Below are 16488 nucleotides of genomic sequence, written 5' to 3'. Positions count from 1 at the left end.
GCAGAAACTCAAAACAATGCTGTTTATGTTTACAGTTATACACACGTTTGGTTACTGCGTTGTTTTTATTTGTATATGGACTATCTTGTTTAGTTTTACGATCAGTTTTACCAGAAATTACTCAGCCCTTTGTCAAAACTGAAAGAAAATTGTTCAATACAAAAGTTTTTCATGTACAGTCAACTTCAGGTCAGTGGTAACAGTTTTATAGGAAAATCGTACTTATTACTATTGAGTTAAGGTGCATGACAGTTACCACTGATGTGCAGTCTACCGTACATGTCAGACTTTAAGTAATCAATCTTTCTACTTTCCCTATGCTGTTTCTTTATAAGTAGGTAACACTTTTTGAAAATAGCTGAAAACCGCTTACGACCTAGCAACAATTTTCGTACATTGACCCGAACTTTTATTGGGCTTTACTATGGAAGAAAAATATTCGGTTTCTAGTATAAAAGCAGCAGCTTTCGTGTTTATCGGTCAAGAAAGTTGTAGTAGAAAACCATTACAAAACAGTGCCTAAATGGTACTTTGACCTTTCTTCAAATGGACATTTCAAACAACACCTTGTAGACGGTACATAGCTACTTAAGAAGATATAAATTACTAGGAAATAGTACCGACTTCGGTATACCTAAATGATTAGACGAAATACGCAGGCCTGCAGATTACATGACGTGACGAGAGTCATGTTGGTAAGTGAAATAACTAACATAAGCTTTCTACAGTTAAGGCGACGAATTGGTCAACAATAATTCCATAACCGGCACGCGCATCTAAGGCGCCAAAAGGGGTCGGAGCTTCAGAGCGGGGCGAGGATAACAATACGCGCGCTAGCTTATAACTAAAAGTCGTAAGCGACAAAATGGTTTTGTAATTTTATTATTTAGAAATGATAATTTGATAAAAATTCCTTCTACAATTTTAAAGAGTATGTATATACTCAACTACTAAAAAAGTTAAGAGGCTTAAATCGGTCCCGTTTGCCCATAATATGTGAATCTCTTTTTAAAAAGAGGTATGTTTGATATATTTTTCTCTGTTATAAAAGTTACCTAATCATGTTTCTACGTCTAACAAAATAAGGTTTATATCATGAACTTTCAGGTAACCAAGTTGTATTTTGATCCGTTTTGTATTTACTGAGAAAAATTGAGATCCTTGGCGCCAAAAATTCCAATTCGTCCTCTTAAGTACTCATAACATTAAACATGATTGAACAGAAGTCAGAAAAATGACTCAAACCTCCTCTTACACGAAATTGTAAATTGAAACAAAATGGCGTCCGCATTCTTGTGTCAAATCGCAATAAATCACACGTTTTACTGTTTTATTGACAAATCGTTAATTGGAATTGGTAGCGTTTAGAGTCCATTGCAATGGAAATTGTATCAATTGGATAATTGCTATGCACTGTATAGTTGTCGCTCTTATACACGCGACTTCGCCCATACCTACTTATGGACAATGTCGCCCGGAAAACAGAGCGGAATAGATTTACTCCGAAAAATGTCAGACGTATTTTCTGAATTGTTTTGTCTTATTTTATTGTTCTATCAAAAGTCTCAATAGAAAAACTCCACTTCGCACAGGTTTGCTAAATATTTAATTTTACAGTATTTCTAGGAATCTTCAAATATCAATATAACCGGTCAATCAAAATTAAAAATAAGACATATCAGGTTAATTTTAATAAATTGAAGATGTCACAAGGAAGTGCTAATTTTCATTATCGCCGAGTATGAATTCATAATCAAAATTCTTCAAAATCCGCATTTTTGTATGCGTGTCTGTCTGTTGGACGTAGGTACGTAACAAAACTACGGAACCGATTGGTAGGTACCTACAACACAGATAGAAAAGCCTTAGAAAGGACATTTCTACTTTTTACTCGGCTGCGGAAAATGGTTCTCCCGGAGCAGAGGTAAAACTGCGAGGTACAGCCAGTATGATATAAATAACAAGGCTGGAATTGATAAAAAGGGTACCTACGATATGACCCAATTTTCAGTCTATAAGCGTCTGAGGACGAACGATTCTCTTTGACCTATACATTGGTGAGATAATATGGCCTTTTCACTTTATGCTCGTTATCTATGGTTCAAGGATATAAGTCAAGATTCTTCGATTTATTATCGATTATAATGGATGAATGTGGTTCAAATTGATTGCACATTTATTAAATTGTGATGAAAGCTGAAGATTTTGATTACTCGATCGCCCAACTAATTCTAATCTCAAGAACGGTAGGCTCAATTTGACAAATGTTTAGCTATTTGCCTATTTATCGACATTAATCGAAAACTGTTATTTATCCAGTGGACGCGAGTTAAGCCACAGGCAGAAGCTAGTATGGTGATAAGTTAATTAAGATAATCGGTAATAACTAGAATTGGTAAAATCCCGCTGTAATCAAATCTTCCTTCGTACCTAATTGACGCCATGATTATTCCGCTACGATTATCATTTATTAAGATTTTTTCTACGAAAATCCATGTTTTGTGGCGTTTTAAATACAGGTAGATAATGATCAACATGTAATAAACTAGAGATATTATTTTTGAAAACCATGCTATCTCTTTTGCTCATCATTACCTTATCTAAAAGTTGATCTGTTACCTATACAGTAATCTCTTGAATTAAGATTTTGACCAGGTGTTGCATGAATGTACCCAAATACTTAGGTACTCAGAGAAAATTGTGTCATATAACAATTAATCAGTAAATACCGTCATTTACGAACTGGATTATAAAGATAGGATAAACTTTATTCGCGAACACCACACTGAAATTATCGTATCTTTATATCTACGATAAAATATTTAGGTATGATATGGCAAATAATACAGATATTGTCAGTCTTCGGTTATCTTTATCGCAGATCAGTTATCGAATTGTTCCGAATTACCTAAAGTACCTACCTACATTCATATTTTGGACAAAATATAAGTTGAACGATGAGCTAACTTTTCCTTTTCTAATTGTTTTTTATTTCTAGCTAGTTTAGACGATGTATTTATTGATGATAATATAATTATACGATATGCTGAATAATAGATTGACGAAATTCAAATAAATAAAATGAGTTTAGCCTTTGTTGGAACTGAAAATTATCACATTATAAGTTAGGAGAAAACAAAAATCAAGCTGTAAAATATGTAAATATTTTCGCTTCATGCACTCGGCTCATGCACTATGCAGGCGATAAACAAAATCGTAGTGAAAAATGAAGATCTTTCGTTAAGGCGACGAATTGGTCAACAATAATTCCATAACCGGCACGCGCATCTAAGGCGCCAAAAGGGGTCGGAGCGTCTGAGCGGGGCGAGGATAACAATACGCGCGCTAGCTTATAACTAAAAGTCGTAAGCGACAAAATGGTTTTGTAATTTTATTATTTAGAAATGATAATTTGATAAAAATTCCTTCTACAATTTTAAAGAGTATGTATATACTACTAAAAAAGTTAAGAGGCTTAAATCGTTCCCGTTTGCCCATATGTGAATCTCTTTTTAAAAAGAGGTATGTTTGATATATTTTTCTCTGTTATAAAAGTTACCTAATCATGTTTCTACGTCTAACAAAATAAGGTTTATATCATGAACTTTCAGGTAACCAAGTTGTATTTTGATCCGTTTTGTATTTACTGAGAAAAATTGAGATCCTTGGCGCCAAAAATTCCAATTCGTCCTCTTAATTTTTACGTGTATTTCACTTCTATGAGTAATTTCAGTACCTACACACATTAGTGATTTTTACCGGGTGTATTGTCATATTGTGTGTACTTACGTACATGACCCATTTATTTAAGGCAAATCAAATAACCTACTTTATTTAACTGCTACTGAATACATTAACTAATACAGTAGGTATAAACTTAATTAAATTCGTCTTTATCCTGTTTACTACAAGTATTTGTGATATCAATGAGTTTCTAGTTAATAATTGTAAACAATGATTATTCTGTTTTTTTAAGATTCCTAATTAATCGGTTATTATTGTTGTTCATACTTAACATAATAAGAGGATAATTTTGTTTGCTTGTAACGTACCTAAACGCTTCTAAAGCGCTGTTTAAAGATACCTACACTCTTTCTGAGTAACATAGGCTATATTTATTATTTGTATGGGCAGGTGTAGTTCCCACAGGACGCGGGTGAAACTGCGGGAGATAGGCTAGTGGTGGTGTTTCAAATTGCTTCACATTTAATGCATCGCTTACAAAATTTTCACAAACTAGTAGTTGACATTTTCCTAATGTAGGTTAGGCTAACATTTTAAACTAATAGTATTTAAGTTACCGTCTGAGTACGCTATAAATTATGTGGGTTTTGGAAACGATTACTTGTACAGTGACTATTTACTTCAACAGTCGTAAAAAAGTCTGGAAAGTAAGTGGGAAAAACTTTTCTAGCTTTTCGCCGCTGTTACCTATTTACCCGATTTCTTTGGGCAGATTGCATATTTTTGTATTAATAATTGACATAGATATCATTATCATCATCATCTAAGGACCTAGTCTTTTTCCAACTTTGTCAGCTTCCAGTCCAACCGGATGCAGCTGAGTACTAATGTTTTACAAAGAGCGACTGCCCATCTGACCTCCCCAACCCGGGCAATCCAATACTTACCCATTGGCAAGACTGGTTGTCAGACTACCCGTAACGACTACCAAACATTCTTATAAATAGGTATGATATTAATATATCCTAGCTTATTTCGCAATATACAAAATTACAAAAATAAAGATATGTAGGTAGGTATAGGGGTATGATAATAGGCTACATATTTCTAAGACCTAGTGTGCGTGGTACAAAGGAATCTTTTAAATAAAAAACTAAATCATACTATAATAATACCTTAGATTTCTTCGAGTTCTTAGTAAGAAACCGTCAAGCATACAATTTGCATTTTTTTCTGCCAAAATCGTCGCGTGTTTTGAGTTGAATAATATTTGAATGTAATGTTATTTAAGTATGTTAAAATGTTACCTAAAATAAGTGCACGGTAGTTAAACGTATTTTCTTATAACGCTCTTTATGATGCTTATTTGAAAGAGATCACTGACCTACCTGTACTTAGAGGAAAACACATCTCTTAGGTACCTATTTTTTACCGAGCTGTTGATACTTAATAACGTGTTTAATCAAAAAATAAAGTGATCGCGAAAGCTAGAGTGCAGTTCTATCTACCATCTTTGCAATTCATGACGATATTGCAATTTTACATATCTTTCGGCAATGTTTTTTGATGCGATAATAAAAGAAATTCTTCAGGAGTAGGTTAGACGAAATTTTCACACAGCGCAATGTATGAAGTAGTTTTCATTAGAAAATCGAAGACTTGAGAGAACTTTCGATAAACTTTTTAGTTTTTTTAATAGTCTATCTCCAAACCTCGCCAAGTGAATTTTCGCCTAACATAAAGCTCACAAGAATACCACATACTTAACAATACTTATGAAAAAAAAACAATAAATTTCTTACACACGAGCATTCACATCCGTGCGGAAACGGATATCGAGAAAGGTCGACTGCTACACTTACTGGCAACAAATAAAATTCTTTGTCTACCGTCACTTGATGCATATGCAAATACATACATATAAGGCTTTTTATAGTCTGGTCACACTTCCTAATGTAATTAGCGAGTGTCTTCGTCGACTTGTAAACAGTTTTCCCTTGAAAACGGGTAATTAGCTTTTACTTGCTACACTGTGAAGGATTGTGTTTTATGTAAATGATTGAGACGGCCGTTTTAGTGAAAGTTAATGCATTTTAAATCTTGGGGTTTTTGCCCTTGTAAGATTCCGGTGGTTAGGTACTATTAGTAAAAACTTTAATTGATTTCAATTATTTTTCATAGGTACATCATCATCTGCCTAGTCTTTTCCTTTTGACATACACAAAATATAATTGTACGTATGTGTTGATAATATTATCAAAAATCAAGTTGATAAATACAAAGGGGATACAATCAAAAGATCTCAATCACGAACTAAGTACGATAAGAATTGAGATTGCTTACCCGTTTGATTTCCGTAATTATTATGCCAAATAACAATACATTTATATAACAATACCAGTAATTTAAACAATAACACAGGAACAGGACTTAAATAATTATCTGCAACCGACAGACAAGAATCTAGATATCATAGTAGCAACGGAAGAAACTTCATCCAAAATAACAATATACCTACCTACTGTTTATCCAAGCAATGCTTTTCTCTTTATTATGATTAACCTAGTTTGATCAATAGATATTTACAACACAAAAAGAAAACTATCCTAGTAGAACAATAAACCTACCTACTTAATAAAGAATAGCAGCGTGGCAATGCAGCCAGCCTTTTGGGCACGATCCCAGTTGACAGCGATGCGGATGAATATTTTGATACTTAGTTTTAATATTTCCCTATCATAAGATCATTTGTAAAACTATTGAATTAAAACAATAAAGAATAAAGAGTTAAGTTAATCTATATGAAAAAATTATAACCATCATATTCATGTGAAATTGAGCATACGAGGAAGTTACCGACTGAATTACTGTGAAACAATTAAAAGGTTTATTTTTGGAGCGATACATTTTAATTCCATTTTCCTTTATATTTTGTTTAAATATATTTATAATTTTACAACAATAACACATATGTATTTACAATCTATACAGAGTTATTTAGAGAAGTCACTACAAAAGTTTTTTTTTTAAATATGTAAAAGACGTAGGTCTTCGAAATTCGTTTTTGCTAGAAAATCTCTAGAGATACTCGACTGATGTCAGTTCAGAATTGCACCTATGTCAATCAACAATTGCATAAGTTAGAAACAAACAGTGAAGCAATACATAGGAAACGACACACAATATCTTAAGCAAAAACTAAGTATTCAACACATCAATCATTTACAAAGTCTTCCGCCATGTTTTATATAAACTACAGAACAAGTTGTTATAGGTAACATGACATGAGGTACCTACATGTTATGATGTTAGTGTCACAATGAATCAGATTCCAGTTCAGAAGAAAAATGCAAGTAGAAGATGGTGGTTCTTATGTAGCCTCTTTTATCCCTTTCGCTATAAAATGCAAAGTATGCATACTAAGTTGGCCATATGCGATCCCTACAACAAATCATCAAATCATCAGATGATCTCTCGCCCGCTGTGGGTGCAGCGTGAGAGAGTGTCAGACTCTTACCTACTAACTAAAGCCATTAAAGCCCATCATGTTCTTTCTGGAGTCCTTTGTGAACCAGGGCCGCGGTAACTCTTTCAAACGATCCCCGTGTCCCTGAATCTAAGACAATAAATAAGTAAGAAGATATCGTTAACAAAATAGCATTTGAACTTGGAAATCGTCTTCTTCCTTTCGATTTCATACGTCAATCTTGAAATGAGTAAAATCATGCTACCACGAGTAGTTAGAATAGATAATTACAAGCTAAGAATTTGCACGCGATCTTTAGATCCGCGAATAAAACAGCTGATTATAATGAGTACCTATAAATTCTCTTCGCAGTTATAATAAAATGTGTTGGTATAATTTATCTCTTGACAGTTCAAGATGGCTAGGTATAGGTACCTATATAACTATTTCTTATTCTATGAAAATCATAATAAAATAAAAGAAAACTTACTCATATTCTGCAGCGGTAGGTCATCATTCGCTTAATAAAAACAAACACATTCCCCCATAATATAGCTATATCATGCTAAAACAATTCTTCCTCCCGCATCACTGTCATTTCTATTATTGATCTGAAGATACCACTATCATTATCTTCGAGATTTCTCTCTATAAATTCACTTGAAAAACATATCAAGAGCCTTTCACTCCATTTTACATTATTTTTATTAGTTTTATTATAAAAAGTAACTCAAAAAATGTTCGGTAGTGGTTTTGGCAATACGTTTACGATACTAAGTTTGCCCGTACTGGGTCCCGCTGTGGTTTCGGGGATAGTGGTGTCAAATGTGGTGACTTCTGTCGGCTATGCTGCGTCAAAACCTGGGAGATCTTCGTATTATGTTGTAAATATTTTTTGTTTTTTATTTACTTTTTTATCTTTTGTTAGTTTTAATTCTCTAGTATTAGCTCGGTGTCCAAATCAGTGATTGTGTTGTATTATCATGTACTTTTTTCCTAGTAGGAACTACTAGCATACTACCGAGTACTTTTATTGCTTGAGAAGGACTTCAGTCCTTACATTAATACATAATCTTTAAATTAAATAATTAAATTACAACTTATTAGGAAAGTGCGACGAAGAGAGAGTGCATCTATCTATGTATTTCTATGAAAGTGAAAGGATCAAGCAAGTCCAATAGCCAGGGAATCTAATGGATGCCGTCTTTTTCATTTCTAATCTCTATAGTTTTATTTGCCAATTTTCGCAGCTGCACCTGCAGTGGATTTCGCAAGATGACTTATATCATATCACCAGTCGGATTTTAATTTCGTAATAGTGAGATTACCTAAGTACTTAAGTATTTGTTTCGTCTTATCTAGTGCAGAGACGAATTCTTAAGATTTATCTGACATGTGAGACTATTATCAATGTTTTGAAATCTGCTGTATTACGGACTTGCCTAACAATGGCAGTACCTACCTAGATGTTCTACTGCGATTGTTCAGTAGCTAATGATACACCATAGGTTAATGAAGGAATCTTGAATCTATCAATTTCTAGAATGTGGGTATTGACTAAAACGTAAAATAGATTTCTATAGCCAGTATATGTTTGGAAAAAAAGTACCTATCTTGTTTTTTTGCCAGTCAGAAAAAATATTTTCCTCCAAATATTTACCTAAGGTCTCTAAGGTCATCAGAGAACTTAAAACTGAAGATGCCGGTGCATTCCACGACTTTTTATGACAAGTCATTTGTTGTCCAAGCAACTCGTTTGTGGAATGCACTGCCTGTATCTATCAGGCGCGCACAGTCTCTTGCTGTTTTCAAGAGTATGGTGAAGAGCTATTATATGAAACTTTAACACTCTCTCTACTTTCTTTATATTTATATTTTTTCTCCCATCCAACTTTCCTTATATGTGTGTATGTATTGTTTATTTGCTTATACTTGTATATATACCTTTTTAATCATTATTTGTACGCCTACTACCCGTAATATATCTATTTAAAATCGACTCCATCCAAAGGTTGTCTGTAAGAGATTGCTTTTGAGCGATAAGACCGCCTATTGTACTTACACGTATTTTTTTTTGTAATGTCCTTTTCTGTTTATTTTGGTGTACAATAAAGAATATTCTATTCTATTCTATTCTATTTCTACCTACTATATTTTGCATTTTACTTAAAATTTTAACAACTACAAAACAAAATTTTAACAAACACATACTCAGAAAATCATAAACAGCTTAATGAAAGTGTTTCTATTGTTCTAGCTAAAAGCGTAAAATTCAATTTCATTTCAATTTTCAAATTAATAACCAACTTCATTGCGTTGACTGAGTAACTTCAAACAGAGCATGAACGAGACATTTCCACGAACATTATTTAATAACAGAATCGCATAACCATCGCTTTGTTACATATCGTATTACGTAGCTATCTATCGCCAATATACTTAGCTGTAAAATTATATTAAACGATAAGTACCTTAGTATAACTCAAATTATGACACGGTCATATTATTATTGAGTTTTTATTGAGAGCTTTTATGAATTTATTTGCATTTTATTTTATGATCACAGTAATTATTTGTTAAGTTATGTGTAGGCATCACATTCTTTCAGATTTCATTTAAAAATACATCATGTTTACAAGATCGAAATACGACAAGTCACATAAATGGACTGAATAGACAAGTAAAATTTTCTTCTCATAAAAAAAATCTTATAATAACTTTTATACACATAGTTTAGAAAACAGTGGAATACAACTTTCGACTTATCACTAGAAAGTTAACTGCATCTAACTAGCAGTTTAATCAATGTGTTTATAAGCGTTTAACGCTTTTATGAAGCGTTGTTTTATAGTAGGTATACCTACTTAAAGACTTATTGGCAAATTAGTAAGTAATTAAATGGCTCTAAAGGTGTAGAAAGGAGGATTAGCATTTACTTACGGTAGAAATAAAATTTCTTTAGCTATTAAATGTGTTATGTTCAGAAAATTCTGCTCGACTGTGGAGTAAATTTTATAGATTTTTTTTTTTAAGTTGTTTTCCCAAGGCCCAAGAATCGAACCCACATTGAAAAGACACAGCCTAAAGATAACTATCGAACCAGTTAAAAAGAAAATTTATAAACTTGGAAAACTACACGACTTTGTATGCAAATAATTACCGCTGAATTGATTCGGTCAATTTATTCTAATGAACAGAGTCAAGGGCGAAATCAATTGCCAATGTCAAGTACGGTCGAACACCTTGCAATCTGCAATCATTTTATTATTTACATGTCGACATATTGACCAATTTAGTATCATTTTGAGTTTATAACGTGTAATTATCGTCAAACTGTGATTTGGCTCTATATTCAGTGAATAAAAAGTATACCTGAAACAACTAAAATGTTTGTTCTAAGCGTTATTTTATAGCCAGGTACTTAAATAGTAGGTGCATTAATACCTAGTAAACACATTACTTAGTTGTTATGCAACATTTTTTATTACACATTCTTTATTACACGTAGGTACAATATTAAACCAGTTTATGGTAATAGTAATACCTTCATAAGCAAGCTGTGAAGGATTAAGATTAACGAGCTGTCTTGGTAAATTGCTACACGAGGTATAAATTAATTTGCTTACACTTTCTGTGTAATGGATTGAAGTAGGAAAGTTCTTAACGCCTGGAAGATTTTACAGAGCAGTCAGTTACAAGTAGGTATGTTGCCTTTGCATTCTGAACCGGCTTAATGTAATCGCAAGAAAATAAATCGATTTAAATAAACAGTTCATTCCACATATTTTAATGATAAATCATTGTTATTGTACTTTATAAACAGTTAATGATAAAAATTAAGTGCGCACAAAAAAACGAATTTTATTATCTGTATGCTAAACCTGCAACACCGATATCGAATGTCATTTCGCTGTCAACATGATACGTCAGCTGTTTTGTGTAGTGTTTCCGTAAATCTGTAAACAAAAACACTATATTCTGATAAAGCGTAACGTAATACGTGGTTGTGTTCGTGTTCAATAAATAAGTAGTTTTTTACCGTCCACGATGAGATCTTCACTGTACAGACGAAGAGGCAGTGATCCGGAGCGAGAACCGTTGTTAGCGGCAATTCCCGCCTCTGGGTTCAGCAATGGTTTTCGAGATGGGGTAACTTAAAACTTTTTTATTGCTAGAACACGATAACTAGACTCTTTCGTGGCATTTTGTACACAGAGTATAGTTTTAAAATTCTTAAAATGACCTTTTTGATGATTATTTTTATCCCCTTTACCTTCAGAATAGTTTTGTTTTTAGAAAATATTTTATTGTTTGTACAAAATACGTACTTGAAGTAGTTATTTTCAAGGATTTGCGCAGCAATGCGGGTTATTATCGCTTTCTCAATTAATTCCTCTTTGTGTAGGTCATCAACATACTTATTTGCTACAATTTATTTTTTCTTAGAGTTTCTTCAGAATACCTACCCTAATTAAATCTCAATTAGCATTTTAGTATCAATAAGTACTATAAGGCTAACTGAAATGAGGTTATTTCAAGGCTTATTAGGAACTTTTACTTTACTACATTATAGTGGCCTTGTAATTAAAGCAACTGTTTCTAAAGTATGAGTATGTGTGCTCAATTCATAACATTTTCCAATACCTTGTTTTAATACTAGTAGCATTTGAAAGAAAGGATATTTATGTAATTTAAAAATGGCTCAAGCATAAAGACTACAATAATGTTGTCGCAATATGATTGCCATCGTAAGACAGATTTGAATCAGGGAAATCTTGTTAATACTTAATGACTTAATTGATGTTATGTTTGATTAGATAGGACAAAACTATACAAAGTTTTAAGAAGATATGGAAATAAATATCTACTTAGCAACAAAATGATTATCATGGAATGAAGTTCAGCACTATTTTTCTACTTCCCTAAAAGAACTTATATGTCCAAAGCGTAATATTGAAGAAAGGAGCTATCTTTCAACCTTCTCAAAATAATATTTATATAATAAAACAAGAAAATATGTGAAACCTACAGTAATGAATTTATTCATTTCTTCATTATTCAAGTATCATGAATAAATGGGACATCCACTGATGAATAGGGAATTATGCAGGCAGGATAATTAATTGGATAAGGATCCTGCAGCCAGTGTCGCTTTATTGGGCAAAGCTGCCTACGTCCAGCGCTTCAATCTCTATTTAATATGATAAAGATGACGAGTTTCACTAAACACAGGAACTACTGTTTCGATTTGAAAACATATTTCTGTGTTAGATAGCTAAAATATTGAGAAAGGCTACTTTTAATCTGGGTTGTGCAGTGGTTCCCACGGGATACGGGTGAAAGCTAGTAACAACAATAATTAACATGTGAATTCTGTTTGTTTCCAGCGTCCAGAGGGCAACGGCACGATGGCTGACATGGGTGTCTCACAGGCTGAGTTGGTGGAGCCTCGAGGGGACTCCGGCCGCAAGCTACCGCAGTACCTAGCAGCTCTAGCAGGTAAATATTAAAACTTTGTCTTAGCAAATGACTTACTAGGAGTCATTTTAGGATTTAAGATTTTTAGGGTTCCATGCATAAATATGAAAACCTGTAAGGTTGAAATGAATAAAATTCATTTTTATAAACATCATATTAAAACTTATGGTTTTTGGCGTTCCTTGCATGTTTCCTACCTTGTACTTAACAGGGTTTAAAAATGTTGTAAATATTTAGTTTCTGTTCACTACTGCGTCATTGCAATGTGTTAGCTCTAGTACTTAGCTAACGTTATGCTAATTACCAGCAGGTGTGATTTATTCATGACGACGAGAAACTTGCATGTGTGTGCGAAACTATACGATGTTTTTATAGTTTCTATTCTATTTATAGATAAAATACACAATCGTTTACTTTTTAAATGTGATATTTATTTGTTGTTTCTTTGTTTTCCAGCCACGTTGGGCGCGTTAGCGGCCGGTTCTATGCTGGGATGGTCGGCCCCTGTGATGGTAAAATTGACCAACGCCAGCAGCACAGACTACGACTTTTCAGTATCACAGACTCAGGGAGACTGGATCTCGTCCATCATCAACCTCGGAGCTGCCTTCATTTGTTTCCCCATCGGCTTAGTCATGGACAGGATAGGACGTAAAAATACTATGTTGCTCCTGGTCGTACCGTTCACGTTAGGCTGGTTGCTGATCACTTTCGGTACAAGTGTGGGAATGCTAATAGCCGGCCGGTTCATTACCGGTGTCGCTGGAGGTGCCTTCTGCGTCACAGCCCCCGCATACACCAGTGAAATAGCCCAGGACTCCATCAGAGGAACCTTGGGAAGCTACTTCCAACTCATGATAACAATCGGTATCCTCTTCGCGTATGTTGTAGGAGGTTACACGTCCGTATTCGTCTTCAACATTCTATGTACATGCATTCCTATTGTCTTTGGTATCATATTCTTCTTTATGCCCGAAAGTCCCAGCTTCTTGGTCATGAAGGGCAAGCACGAAGAAGCCAAAGACGCTTTGATCAGGCTCCGCGGCAGCGCTTACGATGTAGATTACGAACTGAACAACTTAAAGTTCAAAGCTGAAGAGTCTCAAAGAAACCAGGTGTCTTACCTTGCTGCTATTAGAAAGAAAACGGCTTTGAAAGCCATCCTGATCTGCTACGCCCTGATGTTGTTCCAACAACTTTCTGGTATCAATGCTGTGATCTTCAACGCTTCCCAGATCTTCGCCGATGCTGGCGCTACAATCCCTTCGACAATCTCCACTATCATTATCGGAGTTATTCAGGTCATTGCCACATTTATCTCCAGTTTGGTTGTGGACAAACTTGGCAGGCGTATTCTCTTGCTGCTCTCTGCTTTGGTCATGTGTGTCTGCTCCACCGCTCTGGGCGTGTACTTCTTCCTCCAACAAACTCACGGAAATAGTGCAGATATCGTGCAGGCTATCACTTGGCTGCCTCTTGTTTCCCTTTCTCTGTTCATCATCGCGTTCTCCCTCGGATTCGGTCCCATCCCGTGGATGATGGCCGGCGAGCTCTGCCAGATCGACATCAAGGCGTTCGTCGGTTCGACCGCTGGTACTTTCAACTGGCTCCTCAGCTTCACCGTGACCAGTACGTTTAACTCGTTGAATGCTGCTATCGGCGCTGGTCAAGTGTTCTGGCTGTTCGCTAGTATCATGCTCGTAGGGTTCGTATTCATCTTCTTCGTCGTCCCCGAAACGAAAGGCAAGAGCGTCGACGAGATCCAGGTCATGCTTGGCGGCAGGCCCCAACAGAGACCCGAGGAAAAGAAATAAACCACAAATACAGACTGACCGACATCACATAGTATTTTTGTACTGAGACTTACACTTAGAGATTTCTTTGGCGTCACAGTGCTTCGGTATAAGCAATATAATTTATAGAACCAAAGAATATGATGTATCTTCTAGATGTACCGTTATAGGTTTTACGCTGCGCTGTAAACTATTTATTTAAATTTGTTAGAATTTATGATAATATCAAGTCACTGAGGCAGCTTGTACGAATTTTTGTAGGTGCATATTATTATGAGTTCAGTTGTAAGTAGAACGAATTTCCCAGATGGAATTTTATCGCGATTAACATGGTAACAATAATAGTTTTAATGTTTAGGCTGAATAGTTAAGTGGTTTTAAAATGTGTATAATATATATATATTCAGGGTTTCGTACCCTAAAGGTCCACTGTGTATCTTCGTCCCTAACCAACCTAATTATACAAAAATCCTATACATATTATCTCATAAAATTTTGTAACTATACGTCTACAATATAGAACATGAAATATCAATGTAATGTGTGTGTTCTTATAGATCTTAGGCATTGGTAAATTGAAAACCGGTTGGAAAATGGCAAAATGATTAGACACCTCATATTACTATACCACTTTCCATTTCGTCAGGTTGAGAATGTAAATAAACAGATTTATCTCTACAATGTACAGGATAATTTTGCTTCTACACAAACAATTGATTTATAACTAGGACTTGATAATCACTATATTTCGAGAGATATTTAATATATACTTTAAGAAATATTCAGATGATCGTAGTTTTTGAGGATAGATTTGTTTGTGTTTGCGAAATTATCTTGTGCATTATAGAAAAAAATGCTCTATTGGACTAATTGTTAATTGATCGATTGTAGGTTAATTAATATTAAATTGAATTTGCTACGGAACCTTTGGATCGGACCCGCCTATATGGCTTGCCGCCATAACAAAAGTCTCTCATATCTAAATGCCATAATGTTGATATTATTGTATATAAAGTTTTATATGAAATGCATATATTTGCTAATTTAATTAATATACATGTAACTTATAAAACAAATGTCTACGTAGTGCAGATATTGCGAGATTTTATGAACTAGTGAAAATATTTATACTTTTATTTATTTTTATGAAAACTGTTTTACCTGTCAGTTTTTGCTCAAATGTTATCAGAAAAAGTAAATACTAATTTAAATAATGTTTGAAAATGTTTATCAGATTTAATTTAATTATACTTGTAAGTGAAATGTTGAATGCATTTATTTATTGGCTTAATTATTTTCTTGTTATAACTTAAACTATAGTACCTATATATTATTTAAAATAAAATGCACTTGCCTAAAGCCAATGCGATTGCCATATTTCAGGCCAGTTATTTGGAAACTAGTGTAAATTATAATATTTTTAAATGATGCAAATTATTTTAGAATGTTCCTAATCTACTTAATTTTTCAAAAGGTCTACAGATATCGGGAGTTGCGTTTAAGACCCATGTCTCGCATATTGTAAGAATAATGTGGTTGTATATATTGTTATTAGAATAAGTTTTATAGCGATAATAAATGTGGAAAATATTTATTTGGTATTGTTTTGTTCCCTTGAACCTCAGACAACGTTACGTCAACATTAGTCTTAAGTAGGTATCAGCCCACGCATTTCCTACGTAACGGATTGCTTCAGTCTGCGTAGTCGAACTACTATAATAATAATATAGACGGTGGACGTCAATGACGTCACTGGATATATAGGTACTTGTGCTACAAATTCTTGTTCGGAAGAAAGATAGAATGAACTTTGTTCTCCATGCATACACTCCTACTAAAAATACCAACACCAACAGGAAAGATTTACTTATTTTTAAATCCTGTGGGCACCTACAAGATAAAAATAGTTTTGTTGGAAAGACTGTTACTTATGGAATGATCATACCATTTTTTCTGATCAACTTCCAAAAAAGGTGGAAATTCTCAATTCGGATGATTTATTTTCAATTTTTTTTTACACAGGGTAGCGATATATTGCATTGGTTATTTGGTAAGCTCCTAGCATGC

The 16488-nt window shown here is 34.1% G+C and overlaps 1 protein-coding gene across 7 annotated transcripts in view; it reads left to right on the top strand.

Moving 5' to 3' along the window:
* The window catches only part of LOC124635030 (facilitated trehalose transporter Tret1), a 55544-nt gene extending 39529 nt beyond the window's left edge, over positions 1–16015 (top strand). For 4 of the 7 annotated variants that reach the window (XM_047170779.1, XM_047170777.1, XM_047170778.1 and 1 more), the window contains exons 2-3: positions 12538–12649; positions 13085–16015. In XM_047170779.1, coding sequence (XP_047026735.1) covers positions 12538–12649; positions 13085–14442 — 1470 coding nt within the window. In that variant the 3' untranslated portion in view covers positions 14443–16015. Of the gene's footprint in view, positions 1–9870; positions 10037–11025; positions 11300–12161; positions 12181–12537; positions 12650–13084 lie in introns of those variants that run through there. The other 3 variants (XM_047170781.1, XM_047170776.1, XM_047170782.1) reach the window with 3 other exon arrangements.
* Positions 16016–16488: the final 473 nt, after the last annotated feature.

This window comes from Helicoverpa zea, chromosome 12 (assembly GCF_022581195.2).
Source record: "Helicoverpa zea isolate HzStark_Cry1AcR chromosome 12, ilHelZeax1.1, whole genome shotgun sequence".
Taxonomy (NCBI): Eukaryota; Metazoa; Arthropoda; class Insecta; order Lepidoptera; family Noctuidae; genus Helicoverpa; species Helicoverpa zea.
The sequence above is the reverse complement of the archived record's forward strand: the minus strand, read 5'-3'. Positions and strand labels throughout refer to the sequence as shown.